Source organism: Oryzias latipes, chromosome 7 (assembly GCF_002234675.1).
Source record: "Oryzias latipes chromosome 7, ASM223467v1".
Lineage (NCBI taxonomy): Eukaryota > Metazoa > Chordata > Actinopteri > Beloniformes > Adrianichthyidae > Oryzias > Oryzias latipes.
This window is the reverse complement of record NC_019865.2, coordinates 3,043,156-3,061,701: the sequence shown is the minus strand read 5'-3', so window position 1 is coordinate 3,061,701 and position 18,546 is coordinate 3,043,156. Positions and strand designations below refer to the sequence as shown.

Here is an 18,546-nt window from a genome sequence, read left to right as displayed (position 1 = left end):
AAACTACATATTTAAAGTCCAGCAAATGATCGTCATCCATATGAAGTTGGGGGACGGCTGGGGGCGCGAGTCGAGCTGGAGACAGGATCCACAGCCAGGTGGATCCGTACAGGAGCACGGATGAGCAAACTGCAATCTGGAATGTAGAAACTGTGTCGGCCTCTCTTACATAAAAACAGGGGCTAAAGGCTCTACCTCCTGTGAGCTCCGTTAGGGGTAGTTTTATACCCAAGGTTTTCTATGGAGATCTTTGTTTTATTGTATCTGAACGGAGCCTCATGCCAAACTAAAAGAAACATGGAAAATAAATCCTTCTCTACTGCATGAGTTGTCTGACTGAAATATTTTTAAATGTGAAAAACTAAACGCATTCTGTACAGGAGACACAGCAGATGTTGATTGGCAAAAGTCTACAGCCAATCAGAATGAAGAACACAATGTACTGTTAAAAAACAAAACAAAAGAAAATAAGTTAAAATTGCACAAAAAAGAAAAGATGAAAGATGAACTGTGTTATACTAAAGTGCCACTGTATGCAGATTTTGTATTTGTATTTGTGTTTTCTGAACGGTTTTTATCTTCTCACGGAACAGTGTGTCCTGACGGTGATGAAGTCACATTCTGATTTAAAATCGTTTCCTTTATTAAGATGATAAATCCATAGCAGCCATAATATCTTTTTCATATATCTTCAGGAGAAAAATCGGTCTAGCTGTTTTTCTAGGCCACATTTTTACCAATAATTGTGTCTTTTTGTGTACAGCTCGGTTGTTGCTTTTTTTGTTTTCCCAAGATTTATAAAATTCACCAATTTCAAATGCAGCTTTATTTATATAACCCTTTCCCTTCTAAAATGCACCTCAAAGTGCTTCATATAATATTATTAATAGGAAAAATAGTAGTAATAAAAGCATTTTATAATAAAAAATAAATAAAAACTTTAAAACCTGACACACATTCCACAAATACATTAAAATTAAGTGACATTAATTATTCATAAAATGAACAAAATGAAAACTTGTTGGCATGTAAAAACTGCTTAAAAGCTATACTAAAAAATGAGTTTTCTGTTTTTTTCTTAAAAACCTCCACCGTGGATGAAGCCGTCACATACAGGCGAGGTCCACGATGCTGAGATGGCGCCTCGCCGTGGGTTTTAGTTCTGACTCTTGGGACCACTAGCAGACCTGCACCTGACGACCTGAGGGCCCTGGAAGGGTCATAACCTAAAAGTAAATCTGATAAAAGATGGAGGTCTGATTCCTTTTCAGCTTTTATAAACTAATAAAAGAACCTTCACATCGATCCTAAAGCTGACTGGCAGCCAGTGCAGAGATTTCAAAATTGGATCTTTCTGGTCCCGGTTAAGAGGCACGGAGACGAGTTTTATGCAAACCGCAGCCGATAGTATGTTTCTGAACTCTTCTAAACTAAGTGGGCTTCGTCCACTATCCATGATGAAGCAGACAGTGATCTTCATCATCACCTTACACAATAGCACCTCTGCATAGGTGTCGTCTGTTGAGTCAACACTCATGGCCAAAAACGGAGAAACAGGTACAACACAACTTTAGCTTATAGCCCACACATTTTTAACCCATTTTTTTGTTGTTACCACAACTTATTTCAGTCTGAGATGTCAAATCTGTTCAGTTTTCCCCAACACAGATGAAGTCTTTGTAGAGTTTAGATGAAAAAGTTAGAAAATATGACGAAAAGGAGCTTTTTTTCACCTAAAATTTTTAGCTTCTCAAGCTACCATTTTTTGATTCCATCCCTTTACTTTTAGAAAACTGGTAGAAATGCAAAAGTCCAGCTCTTCAGAGATTCATTTTTTACCAGCTTAAACTGATTTTTCTTCTTTTTGTTTTTCCGTGACTCATTCATCCTCATCCAAATGTTTTTGCACAGAAAACTCTTCACACACAAAAAATAAAGTGCATTTATGTGCATAAAGAAGAGCTCTGAGTGGAAACTGTTAAAAAAAAAAAGAAATAGAGGAAAGCGTCTAATAATCCAGCATCTCCCCTCAAAAAGCTTTTTATCTAAACTCAACAAAGGCTGCAGCTCTTTTGAAACAGAAGTGGTGTGCTTTAGGAGCAAGCAGGGTGACCAAACCACATCTGGCAGCAGCTGTTTAGAGATATGTGAGCAAAAGGAAAATACAATATCTCCTGATAAAAATTCGCTATTGAATATTGGGATCGGAGGAGCGAGAGCGGCCTGTCGGCTCGCTGTGAGTTAGTCCCGGTGATAAATGAGCTCTTGCAATGATAAATGTACGGCTGGAAAGTGGGAGGCGGGGAATAAGGATTTATTGTTGCCAAGCAGTTTTTCAAAAGTGTCTTTACCCAAAAAGTATGTTAACATTGGTGTCACACTTCCTGACTTAACAATTTCCATATGAACTCCCCTAAACAAGGCGTTGATGGAAAGAACAAGTGATGGCCGTTTAACGTCTTAACAATGCATGAGCTCACTCCGCAGCCGCATTGATTTTGCTATTTGTTTTCACAACCCTATCTTTGCAGTCGCTTCATACAACCTCTGTGATTACATTTGCTCAGACAGACAGTGATCATTCAGTCGGTCTGGAAAACCGGTCCTCACTGTACAAGCAGGGCTTTTTCTTGTTGGTATTGATTCCATCTGCTTCTGTCTCTAAAGTAATGACTCCGCTCCTGCTTGTTGACACTGATCGAACGTTGCTCTCTGTCAGTTTTTGTGCTAATTTAATGTCACAAAAAGTCTGTGTTGTCCAGTGTGTTAAAAACAACAAACGCTTTTTATCGAGTGCTTTTCACAATCACGTCTGAGGAAGTTTTGACATTTAACCGCTGGAGCGAGTGCATTAACAGCGGCATCTCTCACTGCTTTCAGTGCTCTGCCCTGTGCTCAGTCCATCTGAAAGCTGCCGGGGAGAGTTCTTCTCGTCCGGATAGAATTATTTTGCAGATGCCTAACACACTTTGCGATTTTCCAGCATGATTTCTTTTGGAACACTCCACAACCTTCATGATTGATCTTCACCGCATCCTTTGAGCAAAAGACTTTGACCCACTTCAGCCCCACTAGGCAGATATCTCTCCATTGCTTTGCATAAAAGTTCCCCTTCATTTTGAAGTAATGTCACATTATCTGTTCCAAGGGGGAACCTGCTGGAGACTAATTTTCTATGGCAGAACCTAAGTGCTGTGGGGCTAAACCCCAGGAACAGATGAAGGGAAATTTCCTTCAGGGTTTTTTGAAAGAGAACAGAATTCACGGTTCTGTCAACCATAGCTGGTTGTAGAACTTTTTAAATGTTTTATTTCTCCTTAAAGTCTCACTCTGATCATCTTCTGATCAATTTTCAAAGCATTCCCAGTCATTTAATTAAAAATAACGCTGATTTTAGCCAAAAACAAAACAAAAACTGTGTTGTTTTCGAGGAAATAGTTTATTAGAGTTCATTGGAAATTGACCTCTGAGTTGAAGGGTGGGACTCCTGGTGAAGAGCAACTTCACCCGCCCTTCCCATTACCCATAACTGGGAGCTGTTTACACTCTCCCCCACTAGCTTAAAGTCCCCCAAACCTCCAACCTACCGTTAATTCAGTTACAATTCAGTTTTAATTATACAGCCCAATATTACAACACAGTTGTCTAAAAAGGTTTCACTAATTGTAAAAAACGTATGATCGGATATAGAATAGCTGATTGGTAAGCCAAACCTAACAAACTAAATTAAACTGGACATCCCTGCCCTTAGACCCCCCCCCCCCCCCCCCCCCCCTTCACGGTAAGGAAAAACTCCTAAAAAACAGATTCCAGGAAAAATAAAGAAGAAACCTCAGGGGTGTCCACATGAAGGAAGGATCCCCCCCAGGACAGATAGGCGATGTTCCAGAACTCTTAGAGAAGAATTAGCTCATCTATCTCTACAACTACATGTTTGGACTTTATCCAGATGGAGTTGGGGGACGGCTGGGGGTTGAGGTCCATAGCCAAGGACAAGAGCACTGATGAGCAGACTGGAATCCAGAATCCCTCCTGCTCCCCTGGAGGGGAATGGGAAAGAGGAACAACGCACCAAACAGAGGCATGGAGAAATAAACGATCAAGAATAGAGAAGGAGAGAAGTGGATGAAGATAGAGAAAATAACCCCAGTGAACCATACTTTCCCAAGCTTCTAACTTCTAACATTAGTGGTGCAACATTGAAGCTATCCAGCTGAACAGTTTAGATCCAGATTCCAGCTATGGACAAATGGATCTATTTGTCTTACAGTGGTTGCATCAGAATGGAGCAGAACAGGGAACATGCAGCCCAATGATTGTATTTACTACGAAAAAAAAAAAAAAAATTATCTGCTCCTGGTTCACAACAATTTAAATAAAAAAATACTCAGAAATTCAATTTTAAGCTTAATTTTCTTTATATATGTCCTTCATTGTCAGAGAAATACAACAAATACATGTTCAAACACCATTTGCATCAGAGTGTCTTTTTTTAAGAAGTTGATGGAGACTGCAAAATCCCACAACAAAAACATCAATATTATTACTATTGATTAAAACACTGTCTTTTGCTTAAGTTAAATGAAAAAAAATGAAAAAAATTTCTTCATAGTAGGTGTAGAGAACGTGTTTTAATGATGACACAATCAGCCATTGCAGACCTAATGAATTTAAAGACAGAAACTTTTAACGCAGCTAAACGATTATTAAAAAGGAGAATACAAATCCAGACCCTGACTGCTCATATCAGTGTGTTTCTGCACATGAGTGGAAACCTGACGAAGAAAAATGAACATGAACCTTCGGGTCACTGCTTGAAGCCACTTTAGCTCCTCCCAGCAGCCACTTGTTGAACTTTGGGAGGTTGATTTTAATTGTGGGTAAAGAGAGCAACAGATTTAGTCATAGAAGAAAAATGGTCCTCTTGCCTCATAATTGCAACAGTGGTTATTTTATATTGATAAAATTGAAGACTACTTCAGTAAGTTGACTTTTTTTCTTCTTCTTTTCTTTACACATTTACCACTCTTTTGTTTTAAATCTGTAAATTGTAATTTTGAAAATAGACTAATAGGCTGATATTGTAATACATATTCATCTATGAAAGACCCACTTAATATTTCATTGTTTGCTTACTGTCAGCAGCAACTCATTTTGCCCCCCTCCCTCCTCATTACTGCCCCTCCACCATCAGTTATCTGCTATTTTTTGCCGCTCTTGCTGCCATTTGTCACAGAAGTGCAGTTAACGTCAGCATTGCAGAAAACCCATCCATGCCTTCTGCCTTTGATTTGCCCTGAGGGCGTTTTCAGCTGAAATCTAATAAGAGCTGTAACCGAAGTGAGCCTTTCCGCCTGGCTTCACTGAGAGGAGGGCAGAGATGCCCGTCGACATCACACTTCTCTTTAATTAAGGCTTAAGAGGCTTTAAAACCCATCTCTAATGCCACCCCCCCCACTTCTCAAACCCTCGCTGGCGGATAACTCATGTCTCTGATGCAACAAGACTGTATGATCAGAAACGATTGACTTTTAACGAGAAACTCTTAACTATTTTTTTTATCCCTTTTCTTGGTGACTCTTTTTACAGTTTAAAGCTCTCAAATGAATCAATGACATCATGTTTGACTTCTACTATGCTTTTATTGAGAAAGGTGATCTTTTACCCCAGGTTTTCTCCCAAGAGAAACAAAAAAACCTATAGAGCAATGTCACTACACATCATATGTACAACATACCTAAAGTTATGTATGTTTTATCTCCAAATGGCTAATGCGTTTATTTATGTCGACAGAGATGCAATCAAACTTTCTTCCAGGGAGCACATGGGCACCCCCAAAACAATTTCCCTGGGATAGATTTTTACCCACTCATTATTCATACCATAATCAACAATCAGCGCTGCCTCCACCGCTGCCTGCAAGTGCTCAGTGCGACGCCCGCTGAGGTCTTATCACTCTGCAAACCAATTTTGAAACCAATGTTAGTTTTTCACTGAAACAACAGGAGTTCAAAAGTGCTTATTGGGTGCAAAATCACATTTAAATTCAAGATAGCAGCCTCTATAGGACGATGGGTCCATACATAGCAACCGTTTACATTTTTATTGCCTTGGAATCACAAGTATGTTTGTTTTTTTTTGCTTAGGAAGTAACACATCTGAAACACTCACTGGTGAAAGCTGTGTTTTTAAACATGTCCTTGTAGCTTTTTTCTGATGACATATAAAGAAATTCAGGCTCCAAACTGCATTTCAGAATTTTTCTTCATTCAAATTGCTGTGAGTTAGGAGCAGACGAAGAAATTCCAGTTTAAAAGATCGTATCTGTGACGTAGAAAATGCGCTGGGCGGGGCCACCAGGTCCTTGTTCTGCTCCATTCTGATGCATTTACAGACAAATGGAATGTCAACGTCTTTGTTTTCCTCATCGGAGCTGGAATCTGGATCAAAAGTGGATGGCTGCAAACCTACCATGTAGCTCGCTCGGTTGGGGCTGTAAGCTTGAAGGAGAGAGTGTAAAAAGCTCTCAGTTATGGGTGACGGGAAGTAGGGGTGGGGCTGCTTGGCGTCAACGGCCCCGCCCACTACAGGTACATTTGTAATTAAATGAAGTCCTGCTGCTCTGCAGAAACTATGTCTTATAAAACTAAACTTGGATTTTTTTTTCCATTTTGGCTGAAAACTGTGTAATCGTAATTTAATGACCTCATGAAACAATTTTAGAATATGTGAAAGGATGATCGGTGTGGGTTTCTAAATAAATCTTAGGGTAGCCCAAAGAAAAGCACTGCATGCGTTTTTACCTGAGATGAGAGGATTTCTGGCTGGGAAACACACTTTAGATATATTTTAATAAGAGATTAGGATTTAGCTTTCGTAAATGTAAATGAATGTAAACTCTTTTTCGGATGTAGGTCATAGGACGGACATCATAGGAAAACAATTTTAAGGTTTTAATTTTGGAAACTTGATTTTTTTCTTACTGATTTTATGTTAATATTCAGAGAACTCAGGCTTTAATCTTATTTCAGATGTTCCTTAGAATAAAATTCCCTTTGTGAATTCGTGAATTTTTTCAGTGACATTTCTGCTTTTTGATTTAATTTCATTTTTTACAACCCACTGTGTTCTGCGCCCTGAATGGCTGTAGATCAGTGTCCCTTCTGTGCCATGTCTCCATTATAAAATGCATTCAGTTTGACAGATTCACAAAAATCCTCGATCGTGATCAGGGTTATTTTTTCTTTCCTGTGAAGTTTTGAACTTTGAGAGTGTAACCCTTGTGCTATCCTAGGCACTTTAACATTGGGAGTTGGGTCATCTAGACCCACTAGACAGTGCTCTGAACCTTTTTTCTTCAATGATTTGTGATCTTCACTGGTGTCCATGGATTACATGAAATCTTTCCACCTTTATCCACCTTTGTCATGGTAGGGAGAACACGTCAATGGAAGGGGGGGTCATCTAAGATAGCACAAGGGTTAAAAAAGAGAGAAAAGCGTGAAAATGTTCATGTCTGTCTGAGAAAACTGTAGAAAGCGTCTAGTGAGGGGTTATTTAGCCTTAAAACGTCTATAAAAACATCACCAGTACTTTGTGGATTTTATCTATTGCGAGTTCATTTGAGGACGTAAACCCTCGTGTTAAACGCAGGACCACTCAGGACTTCTCTGACTCTTCTTTCCGTTTACTTCAAGTTCCCCCAAAATGAGGAACCTGGGTCATCCGGCTCTTCTGAAGGTCTCGAGCTGATCTTCTAGCGTTTCAACTGTTCCGTGAGGAACTAATGACTGGAAAACTTTTTGGGCATTAAGCAGAGACAAGAACTTCCATCTTGCAGGGGGAAAAAAGGCCACTCCAGAAAGCAGTGGATTCTTTTCAGCTTCCTTTAATCCCATTGATTTTTCTGAAAGAATATTTCCTTCATCGGAGCCAATTTATCCGTACCCCGACCCAGGCGCTGTGCCTAATCTTTTCACAGTTTGCGATCTCTTTTCAGTTTTTGTCAAATCTGAGGATTTTGTTGCCTCCTTTGTATTTGAGGCGTTTTGTCTTCAGGAGGAAACAGCTCTGACAATTGTCTCTTCACAAAGCAGCTTGACTCATAGAATGATGTCATTTACCTAAAACTTCAGAAAAGGCTTTTCTGCAGCACATTCCCAAACGATGAGTCTGACCCCCTTTTTCTTCTCTGTTCCTAGTTTGTTCCTTTCAGGGACTACGTCGACAGATCTGGCAACCAGGTCCTCAGCATGGCTCGGCTGGCTAAGGACGTCCTCGCTGAGATCCCAGACCAGCTGCTGTCTTTTATGAAGAGCAGAGGAATTGAACCGCGACCAGCCCTCTCCTCATCACCGCTTCCCGAGCTGCACCGACACATCTGACCCCGCCTCATCCACCCTGTCTCAATTCCTATTTGTCCGTAACTGTCTCTTCTCCTCTCCCTGCTTATCTCCACTTGCCCCTCTTCCAGTTACTCCCTACTTTAGGCGTATGAAAGAACTGACCTGCCTGTTGCCCCTCTTCCTCACTTATCATCAGCGAGGCTAAACAGACATGTCCTATCTCCTGGCAGGCGCTGCTGCCCGACTCACCTGACGCTGCAGCTCATCTTTACCTCCTTTACGTTACAAAAGTGCGGTGAGACTAATTCCTCACCGCCGCCTTCCTGCTGACATTTGAACATTTGGGGGTGACGTTTCTAATTATTTTACTAATTCCTCCTAAGAGCTTTTTATAAGATATGTTTGGCAGCGGGTTTTTTTCTGGGGGGGTCATCTTCCTTTACTGAAGGAAAGAGATCTTAAAGCTCAAAGCTGCAGCTGGGAAGGTATGAAAGCAGACCACAATATTCCAGAACATGCCCACAACTGCAATATAATATGGCAAATGTGAATATTAATGTTAATTCTGCCAAAATAATACTGTAGGAACGATAAAAGGAATCTAAAAATGCCAAATTAGTTAGCATAAAAAACGTCTTTGGGAACAGAAAAATAAAAAAAGCAATACTGGAGAAGTAAAAGAACATTTAGAAACACAGAAATGAAGCAAAATGCTAAATTGAACCAAACAGTATTAACTAAATTAAGAAAAAACTATTTAAGGTTGAGTGAAAAGAAGCTGAGCAACAATGAGGAACAATAAATAATGAAGAATCCAGATTTACAGGTAAGTCATAACAAAGCATAAGTCTTTGAAAAGGCCAAACAATGCTGAAAAGTAGGTCAGTAATGTGATTGAAAAGGTGCATGAGGTAAAGATGCAGACAAAGATGTTGGAACTCAGTCATGATACTAAAAATGTAAATTTGCAGGAAACCGAAAGATTTTGAAAATGGCAGAATTAGAAAGTAGCGGAAAAATGCTACAGTCAGCAAAAAAAAGCTGGATTGGCTCTAAAGTGAGCACAACAGCAGGAAATAGAAGAAAAAATGTAATTTGGGGTCAAATGACAAGAATAACAAGTATAGATCCAAAACTTAAGGGAACTGTAAGACAGGTTATGCCTTAGTCTCGTGCGCCTGTTCAGATGCTGTAGGTTTTTGGGGGGGTCCAGGTCCGTGGAAGGTTGTAGAGGGGATTGTTCGCTTCTTAAGATGAGTGCAGGTGTGTCTTGAAGTTCTCTTGAGGCTCGTGCGGCCACTTCCAATTATGTCATGAAACTAGAACGACTATTCTCATACGTGTGGTAAGAGTATCAAGAGGTATTCATGAGGATAATGGTCGTTCCACGCACTTATGACACATGAGTGATGCTGTTGTACAGTGTCCTTACACCACACTCTAGTAAGGTACAATTACTGACTCCCTACTGACCGTGCATGGGGTGTGCACGTGATACGCAAGCGTCCATAGGATGTCTACACAAAGTACACACTGATTGCCGAATTTCCTGATTTTAAATAGTCAGGCTGCAGCAAGGAGCGCACTTATCACGTGAACAGCACTATGGGCTCCTTGTGCCGTCCACAAGAGTTGCGGAGGTTGAAAAGATGAAAAACTCGTACGAATCTCTCCTCCTTCTTCTTTACTTACCCTTACGTGTTGTGTAAGTGTTCACTTCGACCGGTCACCTTCAGCGTGGCCGTAGGAACGCATGTGGAGGAACATTTTCTCTCTACAGGCTCATCGAGCGATCTACGGTCTTAAAAATGTCCTGTGTGTCACTGCCGTGCCCAGTACAAGTTTACCCTTTTTTCACCAGCATCCATACCTAAGGGCAGTTGTGACTATGGCATTAAAAATATTTTAAAAAAATAAAAACAAGTAGCAGTGCTCAAAATGCTGAAATAAAATATACGTGGGAAGCTGAAAAATATGCGTGAAGGACGTAAACGGAAGCAAAACCTGTTTATCAATGCTAAAAAGGCTAATCTGGCTAAAATAAAATGCTAAATCTCAGCTACAAAGATAAAACAGACTGATGTGATATAAAGGAACACTCCAGCAGAATTGAATTTGCGATTTAAAAAACAAAAAGGGCGATAATCTTTTTCTTTTTTTACAGTTCGAATTGGACCTTTAGGGGAACACATACAAAGCTTCATCGATTCATTAGAAAGGAGATGAACAAGTAAAAGAATCTCTAGAAGGTACAACAGTTATGTGCCGTTTGTCCTCTAAAGCTCTGCAGGAACACTCCGATGCCAAAGAAATAGGAAGCAGTGTTATCCTTAGCTGCATCATTTGGGAGAAGACCTATTAAGAGCCTAATGTGATATTTAATTAAAGTTAAATGAATCTGAAGCTCTCCATAAGCTTCACATGATTCCCTTTACGAGTTGCAGTAATCCGGAAATGTTTTTTTTTTAGGTTTATTCGACTCAAAAAATGCAGAAAATTCGTCCCAACAGAGCTTTTGTTGGGAATTCTGTCGCACGCCTAGACACGCACACCTCTGCCTACCACGCTGCATCCCACCTCTCCTCACCCAGCGTGGGTCGAGGCTCGGTGCAGGTTCTCCCCCCCCCCACTGTCAGAGAAATGCCAGTCTCTCCAGCTGCCCCGCAGAGAAGAGGAGGGGGAAAGGAAGGAGAGGAGCCAGAGGGAGGGAGTACAGGGAGGAGAAGAGGAGCAGGGGTAAGAGGGAAAGAGCTCAAGGACACTGGGGGTAAGAAAGCAACAAGGGATTTGTTTTGTTGAAGGCCAAGAGGGACAGAAAGCAGGAGAAGAAGGTGAGAAAGTCTCTGTATGCACAAGAAAATTCAACTTTAGCGAAGGGCAGATGCACATACTTTGTAAAGCAATATACCTGAGTCCTAATGTTATGTGTGCCCAATGCATGTCTCTTCTTCTCCCCTGCCATTACTTGACATTTCATCCCCAAGCGGACCAGAGCGGCGTGCAAAGTGGGCAAAGTCTGCCACCTAGTGCCCGCCGTTCATATAGCAGGGTATCTTTGTCATGCATGTACATTCCTGTAGTATCTCAGACATGCATGGCCAGTCTTACAATCACAGCAACCACACCAACAAAGAGGAATCCCATACCCTACATCATCAACTCGGGTGTAAAATGTGTTGCTTTTTTCAAGTGAATGTCGAGGTTGTGCTGAAGGGGAATGTTACATGTGCTTTGTAAGTAAAATGCCTTTTTTCTTACCCTCTTTTGTTACGTTGAGTAGTTTTTACATTTTTATTTTTTGCATGTGGGCAATAAAGCGTTGCAGTTGTTTTAGTAGATGTTGCCCTAAAAGCAGAGATAGCGATATATATCTCAAAGTATAATATGCATTTCTCCTCTGTCGCTGTATATTTTCATTTGTGGGATTAAAACTCCTGTGCCCTGCTGAATCCAGTGAAACCACAAGTGGATTTGAGATTATAGGGAGGTCAGAGGGCATCAGGATTTCAGCCTCCTGACAGTTTGACATGAAGAAGCTTTTATCGTCCATACAGGACCAAGAGTTTCTTTTTCACTTGCTTGACTTAGAGCCGCCAACGTCTTTTACATCTGTGTTTCTAAAACATCTGTATTGTATGTAGAGGTTTTTAAGGATTAAAAAAAGGACATTATAGGAAGCTGCTTTGACAAATACTCGTTGTGTTTTGATATGGGGTTTAGAAATGTTTGTGTGCACTCATATCTCCTGCACTTGGTGAACTGTTGTTCAATATTACCAAAATTAAAACAACCCAAACTGATCATTGCACGTGAGTTATTTCTCTTTTTAAAGAACCCCTTCAAAAAGGGTTCCAATGGTTTCATCGAACAGGATTAACCCTTTTAACTCTGGAGTTTTGGCTCCACTGTTTACATCTATTCCAGTATTGCAACTTTTCAACCGCTTACGTGATTAACCTCAGTGAAGCAGAGAAAATCAGCTTTGCAGCGCTGATGTGCAACACCTTACAGCAGTGACGTTTTTACGGAATCAACTAAAATCTGTCACAAAGTCATATGGTCTGTGCATCACACAACATTTTATATCAGTAATGAGTTTTATAAAACTACATGAATAGAATATACTAAACTAGACTAGACTAGAATAGCTCCCATACCACCCGAGTAATGCACTTTTTATAGCACTATCACTGGAAGAAGGTTCAGGTGTCCAGGATTTGGTTTTAAACCTTGTGCTATCCTAGGCACTTTAACATTGGGAGTTGGGTCATCTAGACCCACTAGACAGTGCGCTAAACCTTTTTTCTTTAATGATTTGTGATCTTCACTGGTGTCCATGGATTATATGAAATCTTTCCACCTTTATCCACCTTTGTCATGGTAGGGAGAACACGTCAATGCAAGGGTGGGGTCATCTAAGATAGCACAAGGGTTAACTGGGACTTTCATATGTTATGTTTCAGGTCTGTGATGTCACAGTTAAGGTGACACGCACCTTAACTGTGACACCTTCTAGTCTCTTTTTACATTTCAGACTCAGCAAGTCTGTGGCTGACTTAACAGCTAACTCTTTAGTTTAAGTTTAGTTTAAGAGTTGAGGATTAGGTTTCTGGTCACAAGTCCAAGTCATGTTTAAGTCTCTGTCTTTGGACCAGAAACGCAACATCTAACTCAGTTAGATCAGAGCAGATCAGTTTTTAAGTCTTTCAAAGACAGATCCCTGTTTTCCTGAACTTTTCAAAGCCACTCATGTCAGACTCGAGAGGGTCGTTAGGAACCAGAAGAACTAGCTTTTCTGAAATAAGAGATGATAAGAACAGCAAATATATCTTCTAAAGATAATATATTAAAAAATAAAGGCAGAGTAGAGGTTCTGTAAGCTCCCATTTTAAACTCTAGATGGCCTCAGTTTCCCTCCATTGGTTTCTGGTGGTTGTTGGTTCACCTGCGCTCCTCATCTCAAATATTAGACATAAGTTAAATCAAGTTATTCCTACTATCAGCCCAGAGCAGGCTGAAGCGGTAGAAGTGGAGGCATCCATAGAAACCTCTGTAACATTAGACTGCTTCACTGCTGTGGATCAAGCAGAAATAACATCAATTATTACGTCCTCCAAATCCTCAGCTTGTCTGTTAGACCCAATTCCCACTAGACTTTTTTAAAGAAACCTTCCCCCTAATTAATGATTCCATATTAACCATAATGAATACCTCTCTGGAAACGGGTTACGTGCCACAGTCTTTTAAACATGCAGTTGTTAAACCTCTTCTGAAAAAGCCCAGTTTGGATCCTAGCATTTTGGCCAACTATAGACCGATATCAAACCTGCCCTTTATTTCTAAAATCCTAGAAAGAGATGTAGTTAACCCTTGTGCTATCCTAGGCACTTTAACATTGGGAGTTGGGTCATCTAGACCCACTAGACAGTGCGCTGAACCTTTTTTCTTCAATGATTTGTGAACCTCACTGGTATCCATGGTTTACATGAAATTTTTCCACCTTTATCCACCTTTGTCATAGTAGGGAGAACACGTCAATGGAAGGGGGGGGGTCATCTAGGATAGCACAAGGGCTTAAAAAGCCTAAATCATTAAATAGTGAAATATCAGGTGAGAAAAAAAGAGCCCTTTCTCTTCTAGAAGGAAGTTCTCAGGTCAGATCATCACTGGATTTAATCACATTTATTCTTAATTGAAGAAAAGACACATTTAGGGCGACAGTGGCTCAGGTGGTTGAGCGGGTCGTCCAATGATCAAAGGGTTGGCGGTTCAATCCCTGCTCCCACCAGCCAAAATGTCGTTGTGTCCTTGGGCTAGACACTTCACCCTCCCTGCCTCCAGTGTGGCTCCACTGGTGTGTGAATGCGCATGAATGCTCCCGGTGATGGTCAGAGGGGCCGTAGGCGCGAAATGGCAGCCACGCCTCTGTCAGTCTGCCCCAGGGCAGCTGTGGCTACAACTGTAGCTTACCATCACCAAGTATGAATGAGGAGTGAATGAATAATGGACACAATGTAAGCGCTTTGGGTATCTGGAAAAGCGCAGATAAATCCAATCCATTATTATTATTATTACATATAGCTAGCTATTTTGAGAGAAAATTTGAAGATAAACTTTATAGAACTTGTTTGAAACTCTTTTGATGGGAAAAAGCTTTTGCGTACTTCCATTTGAAAACAAGCACACATTTCTGAACCCATCTTGGTTCAGTCCTCTGATACTGAGTGATCTGGTGAATTCAGGTCTGCTTGAAAATGAACATTAATAAAGGCGTTGGGGAAAGTTGCCACTTTTTCTTCCCTTCGTGTTTTATTCATTGTCAGAGCTCGTTTTGGACAATGCTTTCTACATCTTTTTCAATCTTTTTTGAATTTCTTTATTTCAATCAGAAACAAAAATAAACACAAGAGTTTAAAATAGACAGATAAAACAAGACAGTGTGCTTCAAAAGTAGTGGTTTGAAGAGAAATCTTGTATGATCCCACCCCTTTTTTACAACACCTGATGATCTGCGTATTTCTATTTACAGTTTAGCACACGTTATACATTCACATTACATTGTGCAACGCATCTATGCAGAAGACATTTTTGTATTTATTCATCATTCCTTGCCTTGTACAGTTCCATCAAACACGTCATGTTGGTTTTTTTTAAAGCATGTAAATGTTTGGTTTGTTTAAATGAGCAGCTGTTGTAACTGCAGGAAGTTTCCAGGCAGTTTAGTCCTCTTCTAACGGTGCATCGCGTTAGATGAGTTTGGACCAAAGCAAATGAAGATGCAAGCCTGAATCATCCTTTAGCTTTTAGAACCGCCGTTACCGAGCTGAACAACAAGGACCGGATCCCCCCAATGTTGTTTCCCCGTTTGAAGACAAAAACATACAATGGATGAGGAGATTCAAATGTCAGTGTTTTCCCTCATAACTCCAGCGTGAATGCAGCAGCTCAGAGGAACATTTGGTACCAAGCTCCATGTCACAGCTCATTAAGCATAATGACATAAAGAGGCAGAGGAGAAGCTCTGGCTCCTCAGGTACTCAGAAACCGGCAGCAGTCCCGAAGAAAGAGGAGGATCATCTATTCCAAGAGGCTGTTTACAGCTCCTGAGGTGACGTTTAAAACAAGAGCAATGTGACACCCAACACCCCAACGGCCTCTCATGTAGGATGATTTCATTTTCAATAACACCTCACTCTGCTGGAGCTCTGCGCAACAACACGCCGCTCCTGATGTCATCACGGCGTTCCCTCTTTTCCCTTTCTAAACATAATGTTTTATGACTTAGTGGAAAGAAACGGGGAACAACATCTGGCAGAAACATGTGTTTTTCAAGGGATTTGAACAAACCCGGTTTTGTGGACTAATAGGTCAAAGAGGCTTAGCTCAAGGAAACTTTGGGCAACTATAAACCAGCCCTTCAAGCTGGAAAAAAAGGGGAGCTCATTTGAAGTTTTGTAGTGAACTGCTTTACTAGATTCAAGACAAACTACTGTTTGTGAAAAAAACAAACGCTGGACTGGAACCATGCTGGCCCGTGACTCTGCCAAGCTCTCTAACAGAAGGGCTGAAGTTGACGGATTCTGCTCTACATCTAGTCTGGCCAAAGTCATCCCACATTTTGAAAAGGCTGTGCAACGCGCTGTCACAAACACAACAATGCCGCTTTTCTCCTTTTCCACTTACCTCACTCCTTTCAGAAACAGATTCTTGTTGTTGCCATGCTGTCACAGCAGAGAGGGGCTGAGGGAGAGGGAACCAAAAACAGTCCAAACCTGTCCAAACTCTCAAAATGTGTCCACTGAGGTGATGCTCAGCAATCTTGAAGATGTGTGTAGAGCATGTATATTAAATGCCAACAACATGTACCTCAGATGTGGTGCAGTGAAGGAGTCCCGACTGAAGTTTAGAGTCATATCCTCAGGATATCTGGGTCTTCAACCTCACATGGGAAGAAATCAAGTCTGCAGAGGCAGCTTCATGATTTAGACAAAGTGTGGATGGGAAATATTTTGTTGATGTAAATGGATGTTTTTGCACACATTTGTAAGGTTTTATAGATCACGCAGAACCTTTTCAGTAAAACGAGTTCCTAAGTACTTTGAGGTGCAACAAGTACAGGTTGAAAAGACCCTGGATCAGTTCTTCAGTAGACAGGAGAAAAAAAGCTGCACAGAAACCTCCTCAGTGCCAGAAAAACTATCACAAGTCGGCAGCAAGTACTGTGTCAGACAACAAATAACAAATTATGGTTGCTCTTCATTGTTCCAAAAGGGAATGTTTTAATTAATTAAAGGAGGACGAGACACAGAAGGAAGACAGGCGAGTCAATATCAGGCAGGGGGGTTGTTTTCAAATTTTTGTATTGCTTTTCTTAACTCTTTGGTACTACAGTAGAGCGCTAGCTCCAGTCTTGACATTGTTTCAATTACTGTAACCCTGTTTGTATGGGTCCGTCTGCGGTGCATCTCCGTGGCGTGGATAGTGTGTTTTTTTATTAATACCATTCATTGTTTACTTGTCATTCTATTTATCCTCCTGATGGAGTGTTCATCAATGTTTCCTTGTTGATGAAGGCTTTCATTTATCTAGGTGACGTTCTTGAGTTTGAATCACGGCATCTGGATGTAAAGTCTTCTTCCAGTGGAACGTTTCACCCCTCATTCAAGTGCTACTCCTCAGTCAAATACTTCCACAGAAAAGTGAAGGAAAACCCTGGTTCTCAGGTTCAGGTGAGCATCCAGTCCTGCTAAATGAAACGGATCATCCATGGAAAGTCTGGGGCGCTCCTGCTGCATCCTTCATACCTCTGACGGCTGCATTCTTGGTTGTTTTATAATAAATTCTGCTCCATCATTTGCTGGTGGGTTAATCACACCTGGTCCAGGTAAACACCAGCGAGTGGAAAGCAGTTCTTTTTGTTGGAAACCTCTGAGATGAATCCCTACGTCCAACTGGCTTTAGCTGAAGTATCTTTTGCTCATAGGAGACACGGGATGATCTTTAGGTATGTAAACCGTGATACTGTCCTTATGTTTTCTTGCCTCTGCGGCACAATTTAAAGCCATTAAAAGTTGACTTGGCCGCAGCTCACTGAAGCAAACTGTTTTGTAGTTCTGCAGAGACAGAGGAGGCCGGGGACACATAATAGCCCTTTCTCTGTGATTTTAAAGAAGGCACAGCTTTGTTCTCTGTGTCTGTAAATGGTTTGAAGTAGGAATGCAGATGCAAGACTTGGAGGCTCCACACTCTCTCCATGGAGCAAGGCAGTAGCTGCGCAGCAGCTCCTCACACTGCAGCCTCTGTCCAGGTAAAAGATCAGCATCTGGGGAACCGAGAAGTCATAAAAAACAATGACAAGGATTTCTCCTTTAGTACTCGCTTTCATGGCATAATACTTTCCAAGAGGAAAAAGTTGAGCCTTTTACGGGTATAATCTTTAGGATATATTCTGACCCAGCCTGTTTTTTCCCCCTCATACATTATACTGGAGGCCAGGAGAGTTGAGTTAGGAGTTATAAACAAATAATAACACGATTCTATAACATGTTTTACTTAAAAAGCCCATAAACCACTTAATAAACAAAAAGGGTGTACAACATCCCATAAACAGCATGGCACATATTCATGAACATATATATAAAAATAGACAATAGACGAAAAAGGACAAAAACAGGAGAGAGAAAAAAGAACAAGAGGAGTCAGATCTCAACTTAGCTTCCATCTTCCATTCATTTGTTACCGCATTTATTTTTATTGTCATATTTGGACATATATCCACAGTCATTTACATTGTATTACACTGTATTCATGTGGTTCTTCAGTAAGCAATCTCAAACTAAAAGATGTAAATATTATTTTACTCCATCTCTGGTTAGAATCAACTACCTGCTTTAATTTTCATTCTTTTACTGTTGGTGATTCGATATTTTTCCAGTTTAATTTTTTCTTGATTCACCGGGAAGTGACAAATGGTCCTGTGTATACCTTCGAATAATCAGCAAAGGGTTACCGAGGTTTTTTGATAACCACGCCCCCATTCCATGCCTTGTTTCTGCCATATGTTGTATGGTTTTGTTCAGCTTCAACCAGGATCATGGAAATAGTTTTTACAACATTCTGGAAAACATGTAAATAAAAGAAGTAAAGTAAATTTTTTGTGAATATCTATGGTCACGTTAAACCACTTGTTCATTCAAATGAA

At 40.6% G+C, this 18,546-nt stretch overlaps 1 protein-coding gene across 2 annotated transcripts in view; it reads left to right on the top strand.

The window, feature by feature from the left end:
- cpne9 (copine family member 9) overlaps positions 1–12,146 on the top strand; it is a 123,059-nt gene extending 110,913 nt beyond the window's left edge. For both annotated transcript variants that reach the window (XM_011476712.3, XM_011476713.3), the window contains one exon: positions 8,202–12,146. In XM_011476712.3, coding sequence (XP_011475014.1) covers positions 8,202–8,384 — 183 coding nt within the window. In that variant the 3' untranslated portion in view covers positions 8,385–12,146. The remainder of the gene's footprint in view (positions 1–8,201) is intronic.
- Positions 12,147–18,546: the final 6,400 nt, after the last annotated feature.